At 38.0% G+C, this 12,747-nt stretch overlaps 1 protein-coding gene across 2 annotated transcripts; it reads left to right on the plus strand.

The window, feature by feature from the left end:
* The first annotated feature begins 594 nt into the window (after positions 1–594).
* si:rp71-17i16.5 (phosphatidylinositol 4,5-bisphosphate 3-kinase catalytic subunit gamma isoform) lies at positions 595–12,739 on the plus strand. 2 transcript variants are annotated; one of them, XM_020638197.3, is made up of 13 exons: positions 595–654; positions 798–1,049; positions 1,314–2,485; positions 3,007–3,664; positions 4,722–4,787; positions 5,997–6,222; positions 6,983–7,077; positions 7,756–7,899; positions 8,019–8,109; positions 9,305–9,435; positions 9,713–9,824; positions 10,528–10,685; positions 11,177–12,739. In XM_020638197.3, exons 2-13 carry the CDS (start codon positions 804–806, stop codon positions 11,432–11,434), a joined length of 3,357 nt encoding a protein of 1,118 aa, XP_020493853.2. In that variant the 5' UTR covers positions 595–654; positions 798–803; the 3' UTR covers positions 11,435–12,739. The 2 variants fall into 2 exon arrangements, with proteins under 2 accessions (XP_020493853.2, XP_065817817.1); XM_065961745.1 differs by having other exon boundaries at positions 615–654; positions 738–1,049.
* Positions 12,740–12,747: the final 8 nt, after the last annotated feature.

A 12,747-nucleotide genomic window follows, 5' to 3' on the forward strand; every position in this document is an offset into this window, starting at 1 on the left:
ATTGTTTAATTTTGTGCAGAAAAAAAACCCTGCTTTAGACTCTGTGTGTGTGCTAAAATAAAGAATCTAGCGTCTATTTTATTTTAGCACACACAGAGTCTGAAGCAGAAGGCCTGCTATTTGATAAGTCAAAGCCTGTTTGTGTCCTTGTGATCTTTTTAAAAGAAGAGACACAACCAGCTGAGCCAGCTGCTTTGGCTACAGAAATCAACACCTGTTCAATCCCAAATAATTACAAAAATGGGTGGCCTAGTTTTAAGAAAGCATCCTTTTGTTGATAGTTGAGTACTGTATTGAAACAATGCTAAGAAAACAGCAGGTGAGCACCTGACAAACATGCAGGTGTTTAGTTCCCTTTAGGGTCCATCTTTGCACTGGCAAATGTGTAAAAAGAGATACTTGTACACGTTATGAACTAATGGTAAAAAATCAGAGGCTACAAGGGAACAAGGAAGTCAAATGTTTGTCATTGTAATTAAAGGCTCTGTGTTTATAATCTCTATGCTGTTGTTTGTTTGAGGAATGTGGTACATAAGAATGAGGAAGTCACAAAGCATATTCCAAAAAAGGGAACACACAGTCTTTAACGTTCAAACAAGCACAGATTCACACGGACTCCACCTTACAATCTGGTCACACACAGCACCTGTTGTGGTAAGATTTCTTTTTATTGATATGCTTTATTAACATATCCAATCTGCAATGTGAATACATTTTTTTACCTGTGAATCTTACAGAGAGATTGATATGATAATCAGAGTCATATGAACTGACTGAGTTATAACTCATCTGGTTAGGAATCGATGGATTCGGCTCAGCCCTGGAACCAGCCAGCCGGTCAACATGCTTTTCACTGTCTTTCTGGGATGTTGAGCCAAAGCTGCTCAGAGAACATCTTGAAGTTTATCTGTGAATTCCAGCCTGGGTCTGTTCCGCCTCAGGCATCTGGGGATAAGGATGAGATTTACAATACGGATTGTCAGTCAGTGTCAGTCATCCTCCCCACACAGTGCAGCATCTACCAACTGCGCTTAGGCATCTGTATGCTGGTAAGCAAACACCATAATAATAATATTAATATTAATAATAATAATAACAATAACAATAATGATAATAACAATAATAACAATAATTGTCTTAGAAGTTAACACACTTTAAATTTGAAAGTATCAAAGTGCTAATTGGATGGTCTTTGATAAAAAGTGTCTGTTCTTTCCTTTTTGTCCTCTCTCTAATATGATCATCCATGCATAATCCTGCTGCACATTTTTCTGTGAACCTTTTTTTCCCGACATTTGTCTCTATGCCTTTAGGCTCAGGAAAAGAATTGCCATCCTGACCCACTTGCCATACTGGATCCAGAGAAATACACTCTGCTATATGCTAGAGGGGAAGACTGGTATGAGGCCTATGATGACAGTGAGGCTATCAGGACATTAGATATTCCATTGTCTCATGATGACACTGGGCAGCTCTCAGCACACATAGTGGTAAAACCACTCTTGGCAGTCGATTTGGAGGCCAAGATGAAACAACAGCAGTGCCTGTCTTACCTGACCGGGCACAATCTTGAAGAAGAAGCATCCGACAGACTTGGTGAGCTCACATTCACTCGCAGGAAACTGGCAACCCCGAGAACACAAGAGCTTAAGAAACGGGATGATCTGTTATATGCCACTGAGCCTTGGGTAACACGTGTCCCCATTCCAAACGACATGCAGGACCACCCTAACGTTAAGCTCCCTGTCACCCTTCACTACCTGAGCAAAATCAGCTTCAGCATTCAAGTCGATATGGATGCAACACCAAATGTTCTTTTGAAAGTTTTTCAAAGAGTGATGGCCAACCAGAAACTTTATTATGACTCTTCTCAAAACCTGGTTTTGAAAATCTGCGGCAGGGAGGAGTTTTTATCTGGAGATTACCCACTCAGGGATTTCCTCTGGGTTAGACAGTGTTTGAAGAACAAACAAGACCTCCACGTCTCTGTGGTCCCGGTGTCACAACTTGTTGATGAGACTGTCAAGTCTATTGACTGGCCCCTCATTGATGGTTCCACCGGTCAGTTCAGCTCCCAAGAAGACCTCCGCCCCGAGGGAAAGGATTTGGAAGACATCTTTAAGATATCGTTATGGGACTGCAACAGACAACTTAGAGTCAAATTGATCGGCTTTGATATCCCGACACTTCCAAACAAATGTCCTCAGTCTGTTTATGTAAGAGCCTCTATACTTTATGGCAACAAGGTGCTGTCTTCAGTGTCCTCCGTTTCCAAGAGCTTCGCAGATGAAGTGCTGTGGAATGAGTGGTTCGACTTTGATGTTCTCCTCAGGGACCTGCCACGTGGATCCAAGCTTAGTTTCACTATTAATGCCAGTGATGGTGACAACTCCATCGTGAACAGAGATTCAAACAAAGTACCAAACTCAGAGAGAGGAAAGGGGAAGGTGCTCTACTTTGTGAATCTTCTTCTCATCGATCACAGGTCTGGTTCTTTATACATTTATTTTTCAAGTGCTTTACTGTATTGTTTAGGTATTCCAAATGGATCAGTGGTTCAAAAGCAAAGCTGTTTTCAGGCTACCTAGAGGAAATCAATTGTTGCAAGAAAAGTGATGAGTTTGTTTTGTTTAATCTTTGTTTGTTCTATTAGGCTACATGTTTTCTTCCATCTAAGGTTGAAACCATTTTTTATTCAATACATTTTTCGGGTTTGAAAATTGTTAGAAGAGTGGTTCACAATTTTTGATTAAGGATGTGGTGGTGGACCTATGCCTAAACCAGTTGAGCCCCACTGCTATTAATCATGTATTGTTTAATGAGGCAGAAATTAAATTTAAAAAAAATATACAAACACAAAAATAGGATCAAGCTGTTTGGGGCTGATTATTAAGGATTTCAGAGAGTAGAATAGAAATAACAAAACAGAACTTGTAAAAAGATATATATTAAGAACAACATTGCTTTGTCAATCAATTATAATAAATCTTTCCATCCACCCTGCAGGTCTGTTCTCAGCCAGGGCCCCTTCACACTTCACATGTGGTCAAATCCGGACCAGGAGGAAGAGGCTATCAACTACCAGGCAGAAAAACTGTCCTCTGCTACTAACCCAGACAAAGCGGACTGCATGGCTATCAGCTTCCATCTCGACCACTACAGCGTCCCTGTTGTTCTCCCAAATAGATTTGGCACTGCTGGACACTCTGACAGTCCAACCTCCAGCCTGAACTTGACCAAATCTACTGCTTCCTCTTATGCTGTCCCCTATGGACCCTCTTCACCTCCTTCCACCTCACCCAATGCGGATTCTTCCTCTCTGCATGAAAATGCTCCACAAGACCCCTTAACTGACACTGTAGGATCCACACCTCGTGTTGTTCGGACCAAACGAGTCGGTATGAAAAGATTCCAGCAGGACAGCTTCTGCAATGCCTCCATTCTACCTCATTACCTGCGCAATGTTGATTGGATGAATTGCAGAGTGGTTGAGGATGTGCACTTGCTGGTGGAGACCTTGGACCCTGAGGAACTGGATGTAACAGTGGCCCTGGAGCTGTTAAGTATGGAGTTTGCTGATGTGACCGTCAGGAGGCTAGCAGTCAAGAGATTGGAGAGCCTTTCCAATGATGATGTATTGAAGTATTTGCTGCAGCTGGTGCAGGTATGTGTTTCTCTCCAAACAGACGTGGAAAATGTGTCCCCTGTTTATCTGAGAGAAGTCAGGACATGTTTCAATATTATGCCATTCCTTAATACAGCCACCAAAAAAGAGACCAGTACAGATATGTGTTTACAGAAAAATATCTACAATTATAAATTTGGACATGATTAGGCCTACAAAATGAAAAATAAAAAACCTCAAGTAAATGATATTAAAAACTTTCCCATAGCAAAAACTGTCAATGGAGCAAAACATCCCAAGCTAATTTCTGTTTTATAGCAGTCACACTGGTAAGTGAAATATTGTAAGCACAATAAAGAAAAATGTGTTGTGCTGTTCAGCTTAATTTTTTTTTTTTTTTTTTTTTACAAATTTAGAGGTCTGACTCTTCTCTTTGTTTAATTAAGTACATGCAGTAAACCATGAGCAAGCAATTGGGGAACAGTTGAAAGAAAACATGTCTGGGTAAAATCCTTGAGTACAAACAGACTCATTGGTGAATAGTCAGGGAAGGGGCGGTTTTAAGTTCTATTCTTGATATTGTTGGGTAGAGAAGATAATGAAAGTGAATATCCTAAGTGTTTTTAGCTTTACAGATAATTTGGTTCAGCTTAGCAAGAAGTGCTCCAAATGGATCTTCATTTGGTACCATTGTGGCTTTTATCAGCCAAATATATATCAAATGTCATAGAAACTATTGAAAGGAAAGTATATAGTATATATATATTAAAATAAATATATGATATACATATAAGCAATTGCATGTCCCCAACTAATTGGTATTGTTTTTTATAAAATAGGCAAATGAATATGTTGGTATATAAAGACATAATGCTTATATTATTTCAGTCCATATTGTGCTGAAAATTTACATTTCACGAATGAAGTTGCATTTTCATGACCAATATTGTGATCCTGTTTATAGGCTTGAGGTTTGTTTGTTTTTCAACTTTGTAATTTATCAAGTGTTCAGGCCTTCATGGAGACGTTCTGTGAGGCCGGGATTGTAGAGTTCATAGTAACATTTTTTCTTCTCATTCATGTTTTTTTCACACAGACCCTCAAAGTCGAACCTTACCATGACAGTTTCCTGGCTCGTTACCTGATCCAAAGAGCTCTGCGGGTGAGTCAAGCAGCACCCTAATTCTCCCTTGTACACAACACATCATACTAAATCTGAATTTGTAAAATATGTTTTTTATTCTTTGTTTTCAGAATCAGAATCGGGTTTTATTGCCAAGTACATTTACACATACAAGAAATTTGACTCGGTGTATTGGTGCTAAACAATTAACGGAGGAAAGGAAATAAAGCAGAACTAGCAACAACTTAAATAACACAGTATAAGAAGATATTACAATATATAAAATAGAATTTAAAAATGTTAAATATAAAATATAAAATATAAAATATAAAAAATAAAAAATAAAAACACAAAATGTACAAAAAGTGCAATGTAGGAGCTGTGCAGTGGACTATGAGAAAAAATAAATTTTTGTACGACAAACCCCATCTCTCTTGAATATCCTCTACATGTTGTTCACTTAAACAAGATACTTGTGTACTAATGAAAATGATGAGCTTCAGTGAGGACTCAAAACTGTGCAGGTTTCTATTACCTTCTATTAGCTATTCATGTAGTTATTCTCTTCTAGTCATAGCACCAGCCATTTTTAGGAGCCAGTAAAAACTCTCAAGTTGAATATTTGATCCGCTCCAGATTTCTCACATTTAATGGCAGTCCCATCCATGATCGATCTAAATTACATTTTCATTCAAAGTCACATCACCAACAGCAGTACCAACTCTTATGTCAATGATCCAATGTCAAATTTTCATCCTTTGATTGAAGTACTAATCTGAAAAGATTGACATGGATTACTTGTCAGTCATAGTGCCACCTATTGTTAACAACCAGTACTACCTCATGCACAATGTTTAATTTGCTCTCAACTTTACGTTTACTGACAGCCATGTGTCAAGATTTCAGTCTAAAACTGTTCTTTTTAGTTAACTCTCTTGAGATGATGTTGTGAATTGGTGCTAAATCCACGATTTGATTAAACTCCATCAAGTAGTGTTTATACTTTTACTACAAGATGGCAGTATATTACAAATTGTGCCCAAGTTTAGAGCTGCTCTGTACTTCTTCATTGGATTCGGTTTATGTGACAGAGAAAAAGAAGAGACATTTTGAAAAGAATACATTTTGTCAATCACTTCAAATTCAAGAATTTATTTTTTTGCAGATTTATTGACACAAACATGTTATCTGTATCTGTACCATTCTCTGACTCTCTCACCCAACATCACCTGTCCTCCCTCATTGTAGAGCAAAAGAATCGGACACTTCTTCTTCTGGTATGTCCGCACTGAAGTGGCAGGATGTCCTTACTTCCGCCAGCGTATGGCTCTGATTCTTGAGGCCTACCTTTTGGGTTGTGGTCAGGCAATGATTGACAGCTTTACCAAACAAGTCCAGGCCGTGGTTTCACTACAGGAGGTTGCCATAATGATCAAAAAATTATACCCTGACTCAAAAGACCTTCCTACTGCAGGTGGGACACATAAAAAAAATAAAGTCAAAGTGTGCGCCGTTATCTGTTTTTTAGTGTAGGTCAACTTTTGTCAAGGTCCCCAGCACAAACAAGGGTTTAGACTTTAGGAGGCAGAGCCGGGATATATCCCAACAATAACAGTAACACGCTTCTAAAGACATTTCCCTAGCAACAGTTTTGTTTTGAAAATTAAAATATATATCATGGATAGCCTTTATTCTGTCACTGTTGACACATTTCCAACTTTTTTATTGCATCTGCACTTCTGTCCATTTCAGTGTGCTCTCTGTCCCTTTTCTCTTCCCCTTTCTCCTCCTAGGTAATAATGTCATTTCAATTTGAATAAATATTCACTGCCCTTACATATCTAGTTAAACTGGGACATTGAAGTGATACTTAAACCCCTCAGCAAGTTACTATGTGATATAAAAGGTGTCTTGTCCATCGGTAAATCCTGCCTCTTGACAGAGGACAGCTGAGATTGAAACAGTCTGAGTTATTGGTGTAATCACAGCACCTCAGGACAACATTTTTAATTCATAAAAAAGGTTATGCATTCATTTATCATATTTATATAAGTGTGTTGTACGTTGTAATGTTTATTCCAGGGAGATTACTTTGGTATTTTTTTTATTTATTTAATCAGATGTGTGAGAGTTTTTTTTACATTTTTCCAATTCTCTGTATCTTGCAGAAATTAATTCAATTGAATTTATCATTTTCTCTGTGTTTCCACTTTTCCTTGTTGCTATTGTTTTAGCTCATCTCAAGGTTCAAGAGCTTCTTAGAGACTGTGATTTGCCAAATGAGTTCCTGCTGCCCTTGGACCCCCGCATTAAAGTCGGGAACATACTGGTGAGTCCTGCTGTTGAATGTGTTTGTTAAAATTGTGGGAGCAAAATGCCTTTTTAAAGTATTTAGACCATATACAATGATTAGGTACTGTACATAGATGACATGTTTAGAGACAAGGAGTAACAATTTGAAGTATTACTAATACATTTACATATTAATTACTTGTAGTCATTGCAGTCTTTTAACTTTTCAAAGCTACTCTTTATGTCACATTTACCTATTCCATACACTGATGGCAGAGGCTGCTCCAACAGTACCATTGGACTCAGTACAGATGGGAATTACTGCTCTTTTTAGTGGTTTTGATCAAACACCTCTTCATTTTGTGGTATTTTGGCAACATATATTATAACAATATAATACAACAATATTTTTGGAAATATTACAGCCCATATAATATTCTGCATCCTTATAGAATTATCAGATGAAGTTTTCTTTTATGAAATAAAACCTAACTGATCAAGGGGTAGAAGGCAGCTTATACTGTTGTCCTGGTCTCTTTGTGCTTTACAAAACTAGATCAACTTTAAATAGTCTAGTTAAAATCTTCAACCTCATCACTGACTGTAAGATGTTTGATTCAGAAAATATTTTTAGTGCCTTCAAAACTTAGTAAAACAAACCCTCTCTTTCTCTCTCCCTCTCTCTCTCTCTCTTTCTCTCTCTCTCTCTATTTAGCTTGACACATGCAAAGTGATGGCCTCTAAGAAGAAGCCACTGTGGCTGGAGTTCTGTCCCATGCCATCTCCAACCCCTTCTTTACCTGTGGGAATCATTTTCAAACAGGGGGATGACCTCAGACAGGACATGCTGGTCCTCCAGGTCAATGAGATGTATTTTATTCATCAATAACTTCTCTTACAGCAAACACAGGGTTTCATTTTAGTGAATGTGTTTTATCTTTGGATATGTGATGCCTGGCACTGTATCTTCCTGTCTAGACACTGGCAGTGATGGATTCCATCTGGCAGGAGAAATCTCTGGACCTTAACCTAATTCCATATGGTTGCATCTCAACAGGACACAACATAGGTATTAACCACATTACGGCTCAAACAGGCGCTGTAGTCTATTAAGATTTTTAGATATCGTTTCCAAAAGTTGACTCTGCAAACCTGCAGTTTATGAATTAAATATATCTAACTCAACTCCACCAAAATGAAGAGAAAGAGAGGGGGGACACCAAAAACTAAATGTGAAAAGAACTTTATTTGTGTTGATATAAAGCTTTTAGAGAACAAAAACCCTGTGCTATACGTTATAGCATAAGCTTTAACATTAAGTAGAAGCACAGGATGCTATATCTTGTTTAGTGAACTCCTTCTCCAGATAACTGAGTTATCTGGAGAAGGGAGCACAACAGTCAATGCTTCTTCTATACACAGTATATAGACTGTATAGGGCTGTTGAAATGAATCATTTGATCGATGCATCGCGATGCAGACTAGAAGTTTAATGCATCGATGCAGGGACAGGACGTAATGGATGCTGACGAGGGTTAGAAAAAAGCATTTGCTAACCGTTGAGTGAGTTTGTTTTACCTAAACACACACGGTGGTGTGTAATGAAAGTAACGTAGGCTAACAGAGGGATTTGTGACAGAAAACAGTGTAAATTGAGTCCCGGTCCTGTGCTTGCTGACTTTATGAGCAGAGTCAGCTGGTCCTGCACGCTCAGACCACCCACAGTGCTCTGCTGCAGGCTGAAACGGCTTGACTCTGTGTCTCTTTAGCCGACCGCAGCACAGATTAACATTTTCTTTACAGCTAAAGGTGTGTTTAACACACAGTGACTTAAAAACATCTTTCGCTCGTATAATAAACTAAACACACAAAAACGTAAACTTATTACCGATACTGTAGGCTACCTATATAATGTATTAATTTTAACTTACAATGTAAAGATATTGATTATGACATTGATGTCTAAAGCACTTTTTACAAAAGGAGTTCATATTTATAAGACTGTTTGTCTTTGTTCATGAAAACGCAGCAATGTGCAGTAATACAGAAAGATGAATCGTGATGCATCGTGATATCGAATCGAATCGTTGACTGGATAATCGTAATCGAATCGAATTGTAAGGCCAGTGAAGATGCACAGCTCTAATACTGTATATATTATTTTTGACATGATCAAAACAGCACCTAGGACTCAGCCAGGGTATCCATCATAGCGTGCAAAGCAAATTAAACAAACTTTCACAGTAAAAGGTTTCTACTCACAGGCATGATTGAGATTGTGAGGAATGCAGTGACAATTGCTTCCATCCAGAGGAACCATGGAGGAACAACTGGAGCCTTCAGAAATGATGCTCTCTTTGAGTGGCTCAAGTCCAAGTGTCCCTTTCAGGAAATCGTAAGTAAAATGAGGTTCTGTCTAAATGACAAAAAAAAAAAAGCATTTTAAGTGGACATGTCTTGTTCCCAAAGATACTTGTGCATAATCTTTGAATAATCTAATAATCTTGAAAAAATGTTGATCAAGTGACATCTATTCCTTTCCCGTTTCTTTCAAACATAATGTCCTGCATGTACCTAACTGCAGTGTTGGTTACAGATGCATGAGTGAGAGCAAATTATGTTCCTTGTTTGCAAATATTATATGACGTTGTTTTGATCTAATTAACCAACAGCACTACAAGACGGTGGAGAGGTTTGTGAAATCCTGTGCTGGTTACTGTGTGGCCACCTACGTATTAGGAATAGGAGATCGACACAATGACAACATCATGATAACGGATCAAGGTATGTACACTTATAGCATGAAAAAACCTCCACTCTGAACGCTGATTGCCTGTTTACAGCCCGTGAAGTCAACAAACAAATAAATGACTGCACCATATTAACACTGCATAATAAGAGGATGTGCTGGCACCACAGACAAAAAATTCTCATGCAAAGCGCATGTGGGGTGAAGTAGAAGGTCATTCAAACAGTAGAAAGTTGCAGTTTTTGGGGTAGGTTTGAGCAGACAGAGGACTATGGCGGCTTTGCGTGGGGTCTTTTTGTAATGATCAAATCTTCAAAACACAGAAAGATATTAGTGTCTTGTCAAAGCACCATTATCAACCGCAGCAGGTCTTAGTCATTGCTGTGTTGGACCAAACATGCTTTCAAAGGTTCTGTTCAGGGCATGGAGAACATTCTTAAATAAATTATCTCTTTATCAAACAGGACACTTCTGATTCTCCTTTGTTATCAAAAATAGCACCTTGCAAAATTCTTTAAAATGTTTCTTCTACTACTCTAGGAGTGAATCTTTCTTGAGACTGTAAAGGTGTTTGCTAAAGTGGATAAAGTGTTACAGGCAACTAAAAGAATAGATTACATAAACCTCAATATCTGTAAAAAAGAAAAAAAAAAGGAAGAACTACATTTGAAAACAATGAATCATGAAATGTGATGTGTAGACTTTTCTAACAGAAGTTCAATTTCCTATTCCTCACAGGAAACCTGTTTCACATCGACTTTGGTCACATCCTGGGGAACACAAAACACTTCCTCTGTGTGAACAGGGAGCGTGTACCATTCGTCCTCACCCCGGACTTTCTCTATGTCATGGGCAGAGTCAAAGGTGGCAACAGCCTCTACTTTCAGCAGTTCATGGTGAGAAGACCTTAATATTAGTGTATATGAAATTTTGTTTTCATTGTGTGTGTAAGTGGTTATTATTTTAGTAATTTGAGTCAGAGGACGAGGGAGGTGCTGTTTCGTATTATTCTTACTTTTAATAAAATGTCTATTTATAAAAACTAACAACAGCAAAACATGAAATAATGATCCTGTCCTTTTCTCCAGCTCCAATCAAAGAAATATAATTCCTCAAAAAAAAAAAAAAATGCTTGTGCTGACATGTAGTCTTTACAATTTTCACCATGCTGCGACAATGTGCAATGAAAAACTTCACTCAAAAACCCAATAACAGAGACACATCTGTCTATTTAAGGAAATTGCTTTTATGGAATATGTGATTATGGGATTGCATAAGCAAAACCACTGTTCAAATATTATTTCCTATTACCTGCAATGATGCGTGCTTATTTCATTATGTTTGTTATTCTCCTCTTTTTATTATCTTTCCCTAATGCTCATTTAAGGACACATGCACCCAAGCGTACCTCTCCCTGCGCTCCCACTCTCGCCTGCTGGTCACTCTCTTCTCTCTCATGCTGCTGACTGGCATCCCAGAGCTGAGTGCTGCAGAGGACATGCGCTACTTGCGTAAAGCACTTCAAGAGAAACAGAGTGAGGCAGATGCTAAAGAGCATTTCCTAAAGCAAATATCTGTGTGTGAAAATCAGGGTTGGAAAGTACAGGCCAACTGGTGGATCCACATGGTGGCAGGAATCAAGTAGACTGTTTGTGGTTTTTAAAGTTAAACTGCTTCAGGACTGAAAATACAAAACACACATGTAACAGTTGTTTTGCTTTTATTGGTCATTCTTATTTTATTTTAGTTGTTGCTTTGTTCTGTTGTTGTATATATGAACCAGAGTTGCAAATACATTTTTATTCATATTCCACACGAAGCAAATCATACCTGTAGCACTTCTATATTGCACCCTATTGTAAATGCCCTACCATAAGTGGAGGGACCACATTGAAAATGGCCCTTTTATCTTTAAATACAAATATATTGATATACTTGTTAAATGTAACATTTTCAAATGGCTGGAGTTCGATCCATTGTTATCTGACACATGAAATATGATTAAAGATTTTTTTGGGGGCATTTTACCTTTACATAGGACAGCTGAAGAGAGACAGGACATTTTTGTAGGAGAGTAAGGGTTGACATGCCGCAAAGGGCCAAGGTTGGATTCTAACCCACCACTGCTGCAATGAGAACTACATCCTCTGTACGTGGAGGGTGCGACATAACCCCCAAGCTATCCAGCGACCCGATTTGAGATGATTTGATCTAAAATTATCTTGGGTAGACAGCAATGTGTAGCACCAGGAACTGTAAAATCTGAATTTGTTACAATGGTGTTCCACAAGGTTCTGTCCTAGGTCCTTTTCTTTTTTATCTTTATATTAATGGTTTTGTGTCAGTTGTTTCTGATTGTAAAATTTAACTTTATGGTAATGACAAAAATTTGTATTGCACTGCTTATCATGCACAGTCTGTGGAGCCTTCTCTGCAATGCTGCTTGCACTAGGTTAGATTAGTGCAGAGACAATTAAATACATTTTCCAGAGCCAAACATAAAGATTTGGAGAATCTCATCATCAATACTAAAAGTGGCACCAATATTGAAGGAGTAACAGTATATTAATACCTCAGTATTTGGAGTGATGAGAAGTTACTATTTTAAAACCATATATCAAATTTAGTAAGTGAACTTTGTCACACTGTAGAAAAACTCTGGTTGAGGCAACTTTTTTATCAGTGTTAGATAAGAGTGAAATTTTATACAGGCATGCTTCGGCTGCAACTTTAAAACCTGTTGATGCAGTTTCCATTCTGCGATTAAGTTCATTACAGATGATGCTTACAACACTTGTCACTCAAACATGGCTGTCTTTCTGTTATGTTTGCAGTTGCAGAAGATTTGAAAAAAAGTTATTATTATATGGAACCCTATTATTATCATTCATTGTGCATAACATTATCTGTGACCAAATACAAATGGTATTAAATAATATGCATAATGAAAGAGTCGGC

The sequence above is a fragment of the Labrus bergylta genome, chromosome 12 (assembly GCF_963930695.1).
Source record: "Labrus bergylta chromosome 12, fLabBer1.1, whole genome shotgun sequence".
In the NCBI taxonomy this organism is placed as follows: domain Eukaryota; kingdom Metazoa; phylum Chordata; class Actinopteri; order Labriformes; family Labridae; genus Labrus; species Labrus bergylta.